This window comes from Mytilus edulis, chromosome 3 (assembly GCF_963676685.1).
Source record: "Mytilus edulis chromosome 3, xbMytEdul2.2, whole genome shotgun sequence".
Classification (NCBI taxonomy): domain Eukaryota; kingdom Metazoa; phylum Mollusca; class Bivalvia; order Mytilida; family Mytilidae; genus Mytilus; species Mytilus edulis.
The window spans coordinates 60,056,383-60,071,008 of record NC_092346.1 but is presented as its reverse complement, the minus strand read 5'-3'; the positions used below and the strand labels follow the sequence as shown (position 1 = coordinate 60,071,008).

The following is a 14,626-nucleotide window of genomic DNA, read 5'->3' as shown; positions in this document are numbered from 1 at the left end:
TTTTAGGTTGATGTAATCGGTTATGTCATACCTATGCATGTCTGATTAGCAGCCTCATAAAAATGTGTACAACATTCTTTGCTGAAACGAAAAACTTGATTTTAAACTTATTAGCATAAAAACTATGAAGATTATGAATATTCTGAGCTTGTATCAATCATATATGAGCCAGTCCATGCGAAAAGGTACAAAAAGTCCTTTTGGTAAACTTTACAGGACACGTTATCAAAGTTTGTTATAGTATTTTTCAAAAACGATTTTATCCGAAAAAAATTACATTAATGTAAACATTCATAAGATTGTCAATTCTATCCCGAATTTGTCAACTAAAACAGAAAAAGACGTAGAAATATCTGAATTTTTGGTATTTGAGCAAGTGTAAAATCATTTGTTCCCCGGACTAATGCTATACCGACCAGAAACTTAAAAATTTCCGACACTACAGAGACAAAAGTCAATAATTTCCGTCAGTTCTACAGGTTTAAAGAAAGTAAGACAACATTAAAACACGAGGGAAAATACAAAAACTATGACATCTTGTGTTTTAGAAATTGAAATTTAAGTTAAGTTAAGTTATTTAATATTATTTAAATCAAGTTATTTAATATTATTTAAATCAACCTTAGTTGCACGGGTTTCGAACCGTTGCCCGGTTTGATTACATTGATATCCACATCGTAAGCGGGAGCCTTATCCCCACTGCTACCGGGGTTAACATTATCAATTGGCAAATCAAGCCATTTAAACTGTACTTTGAAAATTATTGAAATATATGAATTAGTTCACTAAAAATCTTGATAAAACTACGGGGGGGGGGGGGGGGGGGGGGGTCCCAACACTTGCAGGTGCGTGTAGCTCACAGCTTGATGATATGAGGAAAAGTAAATGTGTTTTATAAATCTCAAGTCTACTACCAATAATTATGCACACTTTTTAGATTTTCGTAAATTTTTCGTTTTTGTACCTTTTCGCATGGACTGGCTCATATAGGTTATATCGGCGAGAGTACCAAGCAAAGCCTATGTATAGTAAATGAGTGATTTCGCCATAACTTTTTAAAAAAACAACATATTTTAGATGTGTTTTTTGCAAACTAGGAGTTTTGATAGCTGCCGAATCCATTTGAAACTTCAAATCGTTGCTAAAATATTTGGAATATGGACTTTTTGCTGATTGGTGTATGGTTGCTAAGGGGATAATTTTAGTTGCTAGGGATAATTATATGTCAAAATTTGCATTAAATTATAACGTTGGATATGAAGTATTATAAGTATTTCGATATTTCATTGCTTTTTGGCAATTTCAATTTTTTTGTTTTTTTTTTTGTGATTTTGAAAATGATATGAGCCAGTCCATGCGAAAAGGTACAAAAAGTCCTTTTGGTAAACTTTACAGGACACGTTATCAAAGTTTATTATAGTATTTTTCAAAAACGATTTTATCCGAAAAAAATTACATTAATGTAAACATTCATAAGATTGTAAATTCTATCCCGAATTTGTCAACTAAAACAGAAAAAGACGTAGAAATATCTGAATTTTTGGTATTTGAGCAAGTGTAAAATCATTTGTTCCCCGGACTAATGCTATACCGACCAGAAACTTAAAAATTTACGACACTACAGAGACAAAAGTCAATAATTTCCGTCAGTTCTACAGGTTTAAAGAAAGTAAGACAACATTAAAACACGAGGGAAAATACAAAAACTATGACATCTTGTGTTTTAGAAATTGAAATTTAAGTTAAGTTAAGTTATTTAATATTATTTAAATCAACCTTAGTTGCACGGGTTTCGAACCGTTGCCCGGTTTGATTACATTGATATCCGCATCGTAAGCGGGAGCCTTATCCCCACTGCTACCGGGGTTAACATTATCAATTGGCAAATCAAGCCATTTAAACTGTACTTTGAAAATTATTGAAATATATGAATTAGTTCACTAAAAATCTTGATAAAACTACGGGGGGGGGGGGGGGGGGGTGTCCCAACACTTGCAGGTGCGTGTAGCTCACAGCTTGATGATATGAGGAAAAGTAAATGTGTTTTATAAATCTCAAGTCTACTACCAATAATTATGCACACTTTTTAGATTTTCGTAATGTTTTCGTTTTTGTACCTTTTCGCATGGACTGGCTCATATAGTTTCATTTTCTTAAAGCTTCTAAGACCATTTGCACTTTAAAAACACATTATTGCCTATCTAATTGTTATATATTTACCACTACTTTTTCGAGGGAACTTTGACTTGTTTTACCTTTTTGCCTATGAGGAAATAAAGTGTTAGCTGAGGAAAAATGTACAATTTTACAAGATATCATGATAATGTTTAATCTTAGTTGAATCAAAGACTGAGAAAGAACCCAACCCAAAACTGTGGATTATCTTAGTTGCTCCGAATGGTTAAGCAGAATCGCTCCATATGTGGCACTCGTCGTGTTGCTCATGTTAGTAAAAATCCGGTAATAAGTATAATTCGATAGGTCACATTGTGGAAAGAGGACAGGATTGTAGTTACAATAGTTGGAGCACCCGCTATCATCGGATGTCTATAACGGTCAACCAACTCGTGATGGGGTAGCAAAGGGACTATTGGTTTAATAGCTTCCTTGTTGTTCGTAGCAACCCTCAATCAAGGAAATTATGATAAGAATATACAAGCCCTGAGATATCGTACATTTGATGAATAAAAACTTAGTACAGCGAAAATCAATTCAAACAGTCTTTACCTAAATTACCAACATGCTATCATTTTATCTCCAGCCAGTATTTTCCTAGGGTTATGTAGACGAAACGCGCGTCTGGCATACTAAATTATAATCCTGGTACTTTTGATAACTATTTAAACCACTGGGTAGATGCCACTGCTGGTGGATGTTTCGTCCCCGAGGGTATCACCAGCCCAGTAGTCAACATTTCGGTGTTGACATGAATATCAATCATGTGGTCATTTTTATAAATTTCCTGTTTACAAAACTTTGAATTTTTTGAAAACTAAGAATTTTCTTATTCCAGGCATAGATATCCTTAAGCCATATTTGCCACAACTTTTTGGAATTTTGGATCCTCAATGCTCTTCAACTTTGTACTTGTTTGGCTTTATAAATATTTCGATTTGAGCGCCACTGATGAGTCTTATGTAGACGAAACGCGCGTCTGGCATACTAAATTATAATCCTGGTACTTGTGATAACTTTTTAAACCACTGGATAGATGCCACTGCTGGTGGACGTTTCGTCCCCGAGGGTATCACCAGCCCAGTAGTCAACATTTCGGTGTTGACATGAATATCAATCATGTGGTCATTTTTTACAAATTTCCTGTTTACAAAACTTTTTATTTTTCGAAAAACTAAGGATTTTCTTATTCCAGGCATAGATATCCTTAGCCATATTTGGCACAACTTTTTGGAATTTTGGATCCTCTATGCTCTTCAACTTTGTTCTTGTTTGGCTTTATAAATATTTCGATTTGAGCGTCACTGATGAGTCTTATGAAGACGAAACGCGCGTCTGGCGTACTAAATTATAATCCTTGTACTTTTGATAACTATTTAAACCACTGGGTAGATGCCACTGCTGGTGGACGTTTCGTCCCCGAGGGTATCACCAGCCCAGTAGTCAACTTTTCGGTAATGACATGAATATGAATCATGTGGTCATTTTTATAAATTTCCTGTTTACAAAACTTTTAATTTTTCGAAAAACTAAGGATTTTCTTATTCCAGGCAAAGATATCCTTAGCCATATTTGGCACAACTTTTTGAAATTTTGGATCCTCAATGCTCTTCAACTTTGTACCTGTTTGGCTTTATAAATATTTTCATATGAGCGTCACTGATCAGTCTTATGTAGAAGAAACGCGCGTCTGGCGTACTAAATTATTATCCTGGTACTTTTGATATCTATTTAGGGATTTGTTCAAAATACGTTGGAATACGTTGGAATTCACATTACAGAGTTTAAATGTTATAATATATTAAGGATATACTTATAACGCGTTTTGCAGAATCTCGATATTGACGACTTCAAGTCTTAACCTCCTGATTGCACTTGTGCTAGTTCCCAATTCATATATAATCCTGCTGGCCACGTTATTACTGGTGACCTTAACATTGTTAATAACACTTCTCTACGAAATGTGTTATCGAAAGGTCCGAAATATCGTGAGCCTAAATCCATCAATTGGAAATACAACTTTAAAATTTTGATGGACTCAGTCGAGGATTATGCCAGGCAATGGGCTAAACGTGAAAAGGAAGATGTAGACACTCTATCCGAATGGATTAAGGCAGTGAGGTCGTTAATACAAATCAGAATCAAGAAACTGAATGGGTCCATCAATGCCCATGCTACGTCAATCTTTAAAGACCCAAATGTTGCTAAACACTTATCCGACCTCCATGATAAATATGTTGTTGTCCCCGCAGACAAAGCCCCAAATAACATCGTTTTTGTCTGTAAAAGTCACAACATTAATTGCTTGATAAACGAATTAGGTATAGACAATTCACTTGGAAACTCAACATATACCCTCACGACACTTACCAAAGAGGAAATCCTGGATAATCATAGGTCTGTTCTTTGTTCCTTTGGTATTTCAACCAAAGATGAAGAACTGGAGCTTCCATCACTGTATTGGATACCTCAACTACATAAGTGTCCTTACAAACAACGGTATATTGCTGGGTCTTCCAAGTGCTCCACGAAACCTCTTTCTAAATTATTAACATCTATTTTATCAGCAATCAAAGACGGGCTTCAAAGTTATTGTGAAACTGCCTATTCTAGAGGTGGCGTGAATCAGATGTGGATACTTAAAAATTCCAAAGATCTTTTAGAGTACATACAATCTAACTCTCTTTCATCTTGTAACAGTATTAAAACATTTGACTGTTCTACTCTTTACACAAGTATTCCACATTCCAAACTAAAAGACAAATTGAAAGAGTTGGTATTACTTTGCTTCATAAAAAAGAATGGCCAACGTAGATACAAGTATCTTGTCTTAGGAAGGTATAAATCATACTTTGTAAAGAATCACCCTGATTCAAACAAAAAATTCTCTGAAACCGATATTATCAAGATGCTTGATTTCTTGATTGACAACATATTTGTAACGTTCGGAGGACGTGTTTTTCAACAGACTGTCGGCATCCCAATGGGAACAAACTGTGCCCCTCTACTTGCCGACTTGTTTCTTTATTATTATGAGGCTGACTTCATGCAGGAACTTCTTAGGAAGAAAGATAAGAAGTTAGAAATATCCTTTAACTCTACTTTTCAGCTATATAGATGACGTTCTTTCACTGAACAATTCAAAATTTGGTGACTATGTGGAACGCATCTATCCCATCGAATTGGAGATAAAGGATACTACAGATACAGATAAGTCGGCTTCATATCTTGACTTACATCTAGAAATTGACAATGAGGGTCGGTTGAAAACAAAACTTTACGACAAAAGAGATGATTTCAGCTTTCCAATTGTGAACTTTCCATTTCTAAGTAGCAACATTCCAGCAGCACCTGCATACGGGGTATATATCTCCCAATTGATACGATATTCCCGTGCTTGCATTTCCTATAATGATTTTCTTGATAGAGGGTTACTGCTCACAAAGAAGCTATTAAACCAAGAGTTCCAAATGGTGAAGTTGAAATCATCCCTTCGTAAATTTTACGGACGCCATCACGAGTTGGTTGACCGTTATGGAATAACCGTTTCACAAATGATATCGGATATGTTCCTTACGTCGTAACTCCAATCCCCTTCCCTTTCATGAATGTGACCTACCGAATTAGACTATTTACCGGATTTGTAATCACATAAGCAACACGACGGGTGCCACATGTAGAGCAGGATCTGCTTACCCTTCCGGAGCACCTGAGATCACCCCTAGTTTTTGGTGGGGTTCGTGTTGTTTATTCTTTAGTTTCCTATGTTGTGTCATGTGTATTATAGTTTTTCTGTTTGTCTTTTTCATTTTTAGCCATGGCGTTGTCAGTTTGTTTTAGATTTATGAGTTTGACTGTCCCTTTGGTATCTTTCGTCCCTCTTTTATGTGAGGTTTTGGAATTTCTGTCAGATGTGCGGACTGCTTGGTGTTTTTCAATACGATACAAGGTAAAATATTTTGCCCCATAACATCTATTTGTCTTTTAATACCAGACTCGATAGTTCATTTGACAAAATTAAAGCAGATTATTGTTTTTATTCCTTTTTATTTGAGACCCAAATAATACCAAATATAAGGTAAAAGTCTGAGTCAGCCTTTTCCCGCCATATTTTTTAAGTCAAATATCTGGAAAAGGAGCTCCATGACATATCAATATTTTTGGCTTTTTTTTTATTCTTAACTAATTCCCTTCCAGCTTAAAGTATCAATTTTAAATTCTTGATTTATTTAATTTCACCTTAGATCACCTAAGCACATCCTTAATAGAGATTACATTCTAAAAAAGTCAGGAGTGTTTTTTATCCGTCGTTATATCTATAAGATTCATTATAAGATTTTGTCCTTTTTCTAAAATCATGTGGACACAGGTAGGTGTTAAATGTAGTATACTTTTGCTGTCTGGGTGAGGAAGTAAAATCAACAGAGCAAATACAAAGTAATACATATGACTTTTTTTTATATAATTGTTTTTTGTATTTATCATGGATTAACAGGCATTTACATACATTATCTATAGTGGCACATAATAAAGCAAGCAAGAAAAATAAGCATAATCGAGCAAATAAGAGTAAACAAAAATAATACTATAATACGATGTGATATAACGGAAATATGGATGAATTATAACATTTTCATCAAAAAATATATAGTGATAATGGAAATTACATTTCAAGCACATCTTTACATAATAATTCACTATTAAATTAATTAATGACTTTGTACCAGGGGTTCCAGTACATGTTATAATCTTTCACACTGATATTTTTTTAGGAAATATGTTTTTCTAAAATTAAATTTTCTTTGATATAGTTTTTAAGTCATATGAGGTTTTTCCTCTTGCATCTTTGATCTGTATATAAAATACTTTACTAGTAAAATGACTTTATTTTTTATAAAATTTAGTTTATAGTTATCATAAAGTCCAAACATGACTATATCTACATTTAGTGGAATTTCAATATGTGTTGTTTAAAAAATCCAGGCATTCAGATGGTGCCAAATGTCTGCTACAATATGACAGCCCCACAATAAGTGCTCTATGCTTTCTGGTTCTTCCTTGTAAAATGTACATAAATTACACTGTACACGGTTCATCTTTAAAAGTAAAGTATTAGTACCTAAAATCGGTGAATAATTCGGTATTGAAACCAAAAGAGCTTGGTATTTTTTGAAATTTTAGTGACACAGTTATGGATTTGTTTCCAATCTCCTACAACGTTATTCAATATACCCTCCCATTTTCGCTCAGCTGCTATTACAACTGGTATCACACATTGATTTAATACATTATACATGTCTTTTGAACCTTTGTTTGACTTGAAAAAAATGTTAATATTAAAAGGTAACAAAGCTTGTTCTTGTTTTTCCCTTTCAGTGTTGATTCCTATAGATTGTAACCATTTTTTTAATGCTACTTTAATACCATAAAATTGTAAAAATGTGGTTTTGAAAGTATATATCCGTTCAAAATCTTGATAAGGCAATATATTTCCTTGCTCATCTAGAAGGTCATTCACAGTCCATACCCCGTTTTGTGCACAACTTCTATAATAAACACTGACGTTATCAATTTTAATGTTCTCATTATTCCATAATAGATGAAGATATGACTTCCTCAAAATAGCGAGGATGTCGGAATCTCGACATGTTTTTCAGGCACAAATAACTTCTTTCCAAAAAATGTTATCTAATTTCTTAGTTGTTCCAAAATAAGCCAACTCTGTAAAATTTATATTTTGTGTAGCAGTAAATAATTTGATCCACTTTGAATTTGAATTAAATAATCTTCTAACCCAGGTCAATTTTAGCCCTTGTATAAAATTTCTCAAATTAATCATTTTTAAACCACCTCTGCAGTATTCTTGACATAAGAGCCCCCGATTTACCTTGTCGGGTTTACCATCCCAAGTGAAAGCATAAATTTAACTATTGAGTTGTTGTAGTACATTTTCATCTGGACTTGGGATGGATAAGAACAGATAATTCAATTTTGATATAATTAAAGATTTTATAATAGTTATTTTACCAAACGGAGTAAGCGACTGTTTTGACCATTTTTGTATAATACTTTCTATTTCTTGAATTCGTGAAGAATAATTTAGATTTAACATTCTATTCAAATCAACACAAAAAGTGTTACCTAATAATTTGAAGGTACTGGAACCCCATTCCAGTCCCCACTTTACGCATCTTGACTATGTTTGTTACTTCCTATCCATATAACATTTGTTTTATCTAAGTTAATTTTCAGTCCTGATATCTCGGCATAGAATTGTAAGATACGGAGGGATGCATCTAAAGAGGAAGGAGATCCATCTAAAATAAGTGATGTGTCATCAGCATATTGAGACAATATAAACTCTGTATCATCTATCGTAATACCTTTAATATCATTGTTATTTCTGACTAAAATGCCAAGTATTTCTGCACATAGCAAGAAAAGGTTAGGAGACAAAGTATCTCCTTGTCCACAGCCTCTTTCCACACGAAAACAATCTGACAGACAACAATTTCGAGTAACTGTTGAAGAAATGTTATTATAAAATGTTTTTATTCAGTTCATGATGGATTCTCCAAAATTAAAATATTTAAGTGTCTCAAATAAAAATGACCATGAGATAGAGTCGAATGCTTTTTCAAAATCAATCAAGAGTAATATACCAGGGATGTCATTTTCCTCCGTGAAATGTAAAATACCGTATATAAGTCTACAGTTTTTCCCAATAAATCTCCCCGGAAGAAAGCCTGTTTGGTCAGAATTAATTAGTTTATTAAGAACTTACTTTATTCTCTCTGCTATACAGCTAGATGCTAATTTATAACTTGAGTTTAAAAGGGTAATTGGACGCCAATTTTTTAAAAACTGTCTTGATTTACCTTCCTTTGGGATACACGTGATTACTCCCTGCTTCTGTGTGACAGACATTTTCCCTATTTCATATGCATCATTTATTGACCTGAAGACAAATTTTCCAATATCTACCCAAAAAACATTTAAAAATTCTGCTGTGAAGCCATCTGAACCAGGGCTTTTCATCCTTTTTAATGCTTGTGTTAGCTCACTAAAGGTAATATTACCTTCTAAAGAATATTTTTCATTATCTTTTAATTTAGGTGACTTTTCAACAGTTTTTCATGGTAGTAACATCACATAGTAGAACGAAATTTAATTAATATTATGTGATGATAATAACGAATTTCGAATAAGTAAATGGAGATTTCAATATCAGTCAACCTATTGGTAATATTTACTTACCTTCCTGCGTACTGACAGGTTCTTCCAGTCAAAGTAGCTATCGTAGTTAGTGATAGCGTACTTAAAAGCATTATACGAAGAACAATCATTAATGTCATAGTATTGCTGAAATGTTTAAAAAAAATCGATTACGTATATTTTCACATAGTTAATTGATATGAAACATTTAAGGAAATATTGTAAAGTTAGGATGAGTCTAAATGCGGTTTAATAATTTGTATTTCCTCTTGCACTTGATATACCATTATATATTGTTGTGATTTGTTGGGTATATAAGGATTCATAACAGAACAAGATCTAATAATTATATAAAAAGGGAAATTATTCAAGGCAAGCTAACTCCAAATAAAGAATACAAACTTACAATAATTTCGCTAGAAATAATAATAGCAATTATTAAAGAATCTAACATGCAGATGAGTACAGTCATATCTTGTTTTAAGTGTTTAGAAAAGTTAACCTTTATAAATTTTGAAAACAAGCAAGTTGAGCATGTTTAAAGTATTGGCCATACTTATGTCTGTCTTTTATGAATGCTTTGGTTTTATGGAAATAACTTAGGACGTATTTGGTCCGAGACCACAATTGTCGCCCCTTGATTTTCGTTGTTACGAATATAGTCCCTAGTGTTGACAGTGGGTTACTTGCCATTAATTTTTGTACCCCTTCCAAATTTATTTCTCCATGTTTAATGCCTCAAATTGCAAGTAGGGGAGTGAACTTACACTGTAAAAAAATGTGGGTCCAGAATTTTAAAGGAAAGTAGTGATTTGGTCCAGGTGAAAAAAGTTGAAAATTAGCACTTCGTAAGCTGTCAAAAGATTTCAAGACGCCCTAAACATAAAATTGTCCATATTTTGAGTTAGAGCCGATGAAGTTTTCTATAATTTTGATATAATTTGTTCCAAAAGTAGTACAACACACTGTAAAAGTTTCTTTGAGAAAGTGCAGGTGGGATATTTTTTATTTTCATTTATGTTCTAAAAGAAATGCACTACGAAATAATTGTGGTCTCGGACCTAAGAGGTGAAATCTGTAAATATAGAATCTCTACTTTGGCAACTTCCCTAAATGATTTGATGGCTTCAATTTGTCAAATAGCATGAAACTAAAGGATTTAAACTTTTATTTTATAGAATTTCTGCAAAAATGACCAAGTTTGGCATTTTAAGCTTTTTCAATATTGAGGCATAAATGGCATCCTGAATTTCTATCTGACAGGTTTTCATGTGTCAATATTTGTGTGTCTATGCCTTTATCTAGTTCTTTTACTTATTTGTAAACTCTGAATCTACAGAAAAGAAGATTATCTCAGACAATATATGCAAAATGTGTTGTATAAATGACTCTTGTCTAACGCCCTGTTTGGATGAAGTCAAAAGTGGGGAGCTTGGTACATAAAATTTGAAGTCCATAATAAAGACCTCACTAAATTTGTATCAAAAGCACTTTACAATGTCTATTGTACCTGTTCCATTTCACATAATATCTTTCTTTTCTTCTGTAGGATAGCAAGTTGTTTAAATATAAGCCTGTTGAGAATAAATTGCATGCAAGTTTTTCCCTAAAAAGGCAAAAATCTTTGTATGAGACCATACTGTTTGTAAGAAAAGTTAATTGCAAGAGTCTTTTTGTGCTCAGATAAGTTGTATCATGTCACATGAGTATAGAAATGATAAAAAAAGACACTAATTTTTATCACTTATAGCCTCAATTTGCATTTTTTAATGTAAATATGTGGCACGGCCTAAATTGACCCTAATTTTTTTCCAGTCTTACTTGCCTAAGACCCTTTTAAACTAATATAATATGTTATTTGTAGCTTTTCTTTCCATTTAAAGTACTTTCAATACATATGTAAGGATTGTTTATAACCAAAAAGCTTCACAAATTTAAAATTGCTGGGAAAAATTACATCTTCATGTAAGGCCCCCCTTCATTGAAAAACCTCAATTTTTAGGCGCATGCTCATATAAATTTGACTTTAGAATAATTATGCCAAGTCTGATGAATCAAATGAGTACTCTATTGCTTTTAGTACATGATAAGTTATTTATTAAGGCATTTAAAAAGTATTTTTTTTTCAATATTTTAATTTTTAAAGCCCCAAATGTTGATAGTTGAAATTTTTCAATTTTAACGTCAAAATTTTACACGCAAAGATGAGTATAGAACTTAACTTATTGTCTATAATATACATCCTATTGTCATGAAACTTTGTAAGCAGTGTTATAATTTATTAAGCTGTGGTCATACCAAGTTGTTTTAAGATTTGTCAACTCTTTCTATCCTATTAGGTCCGAGACCACAATTGTTGACAGTGGGTTACTTGCCATTAATTTTAATTTTTTTATTTCTCCATGTTTAATGCCTCAAATTGCAAGTAGGGGAGTGAAATTACACTGCAAAAAAAATTTGGGTCCAGAATTTTAAAGGAAAGAAGTGATTTGTTCCAGATGAAAAAGGTTGAAAATTAGCACTTCGGAAGCTGTCAAAAGATTTCAAGACGCCCTAAACATAAAATTGTCCATATTTTGAGTTAGAGCCGATGAAGTTTTCTATAATTTTGATATAATTTGTTCCAAAAGTAGTACAACACACTGTAAAAGTTTCTTTGAGAAAGCGCTGGTGGGATTTTTTTTATTTTCATTTATGTTCTAAAAGAAATGCACTACGAAATAATTGTGGTCTCGGACCATTTGCTCTTGGACAGTCATCCAGACAGGTCTCAATAATACCAATAGTTACCAAAGGTACTAGGATTATAATGTAATACGACAGACGCGCGTTTCATCTACATAAGACTCATCATCAGTGAAGCTCAGATCAACATAGTTGTAAAGCCAAATAAGTGAAAATTTGAAGAGCATTGAGGACCAAAAATTCCAAAAAGTTGTGCCAAATACGGCTAATGTGTCTGGTAATCTTTTCCTGGAATACGAAAATCTTTAGTTTTTCGAAAAGTTTGTATAAATTTAAATTACCATAAAGTTGATTTGCATGTCAACACCGAAGTGCAGACTGCTGGGCTGGTGATACCCTTGGGGACGAAACGTCAAGCAGTGGCATCGACCCAGTGGGGGGAATAGTTAGCAAAGGTCATGCCAATAAATTGCCTCCGTTGAATTTCCGCAAACACCCCATAGAGCAAATTACATGGATGATTAATATTCACTGGGGTAAAGCTGATGACCGTAACTGCATTCACGGTCATCCCAAGATGTCGGATGAAAAATTAGGTCAGTTTCTGTATTGTCTGTTAAAGTGTTTCTATATCATTTTCTTTACAAATCATACATTGAAACGATGTAAATTTATAAAAGAATCACTCGGAAATCACTAATTACTTCTGAGAAATGTGCATGAAACGGGAAATTCGATTTGAAAAAATCGCCAAGATGACCGTAAATCACAATCGAGATGACCGTAACAGAATCAGCGATTCATAACAAGGGTGACCGTAACTGCTTTTAAGATGACCGTAATTTGTAAATGATGACCGTAACTTTTAAAGGATGACCCTCAATTCTAAGAAATATCCGTATTTATATAACTATCTTTTTGTATCAAAATGATTAATCGTGTTGGTATACACATATTAATATGAAAGTTTAATCCTATAGGTAGAAGAAAATAAGACGTGCTTCAAATGCAAAGATTACCATATGTATCTTTTTTACAGTAGAGGGTTCAATTTTTAAAATGAATTTTCCAAAAGACATGTGGTGCACAGCCTTCAACTGCTCGACAAAAGATTTTTGTTTGTTTCTGGGATTCCTTTTAATGACATATAATAAATACACATTTTTAAAAATGCCAAAAAATTGCATGTACACCCATTGATATTATATCGTCTTTCATTTTGTCGTGCAAATAAAATAACAGAAATATTTTGAAAATATCATTCGAATAAACTAGTGAAGGTGAGCTCCAGCAAAGTAGATCCTTAAAATAGTATTGTACGAAAAGCGTATCACAAGCAGTGGCGGATCCAGAGGGGGGCGTAGAAGGCGTACGCCCCCCTTTTGCTTGGACTTTTTTTTTTTTTTTTGACAAAAGATTAATAAGACTAGACTTCGTGAACTTTGCCATTTCCCGTGTATTTAATTTTTATGAGGCAATTCTTTTCATATAAAGATTTTTTTTTCGCCAGTATTTACTGATTATGTCAAAAGTAAAATATCAAAATACTGAACTTGGAGGAAAATTCAAAACGGAAAGTCCCTAATGAAATAGCAAATTCAAATGATAAAACACATCAAACGAATGGACAACAACTGTCATATTCCTGACTTGGTACAGGCAATATATCAACATCATTTTCAAACTTAGAAAATGATGGATTGAACCTGGTTTTATAGCGCTAAACCTCTCAATCATATGACAGTCGATTCGGTTGAGTTGACCAGTTCGTCGAAAAAACGTCACTCAGTCATTTTGAAATTCAAATTAGTATTACAGGAACACATTTGCAATTCTGAGCATGAAAAATCATGACACCTTCAAAGCGACAAGGGAGTGAGCAAGAACGTATTGACTTCTATTTTACAATTCAACCAAACAGAAAGTTATACTCTATTATACTCTCATGAAAAAAGTTCCACATCACTATTATTTACCTACGAAATTCACGGCCGACACTGGGCTAACCGAGAGATTGGTCGGTTAATCTATATTGAGTATGCGGCTATATGGGAGATTGGTCTGTTAATCGGGTTGGTTATACGTCTGTTAAGAGTAAAACGCACAATTTAATGTTAAACTCTATCAAATATACAGATTTTTGGCATATTATAAGAACCAAATAAAAAAAAAGAAAAGTGTCTGACAAAATGATATCTATCATAGAACATTTTCCACTTGTAAAAACATTTCATAGTCTACGCAGTTTTCAGTAAAATTAAAAGGCGTCGCGCAAGTATGTAGTATTTATGCTTATACGCATAGCAATTTTTTTAATAAAAGTCGAAACAAACAATTTAAGATTTCATTTAAAGGACACAAAATAGTACTTTGGGTCTAAAAAATAAATTTACATTGGTAAATATTTCATAATTGTAATATAACGTGAATATTAACACGTTTTAGTGAAAGAGTTATTTAGCCACAGTTATTTTTGCTACCTTTATATTTTCCCATAGAAAAAGTTAAGAATGAGATGTTCCTCAGTAAAAAAAAATGATAATACGATGCA

At 33.1% G+C, this 14,626-nt stretch overlaps 1 protein-coding gene across 1 annotated transcript in view; it reads right to left on the bottom strand.

Moving 5' to 3' along the window:
- Nucleotides 1-9,213, bottom strand: part of LOC139515343 (uncharacterized) — an 18,511-nt gene extending 9,298 nt beyond the window's left edge. Inside the window, exons 1-2 of the mRNA XM_071304909.1 lie at nt 9,054-9,213; nt 8,385-8,696 (exon numbers count right to left, since the gene is read on the bottom strand). Of these exons, the coding sequence (XP_071161010.1) occupies nt 8,385-8,696; nt 9,054-9,213 (472 nt within the window). The remainder of the gene's footprint in view (nt 1-8,384; nt 8,697-9,053) is intronic.
- Nucleotides 9,214-14,626: the final 5,413 nt, after the last annotated feature.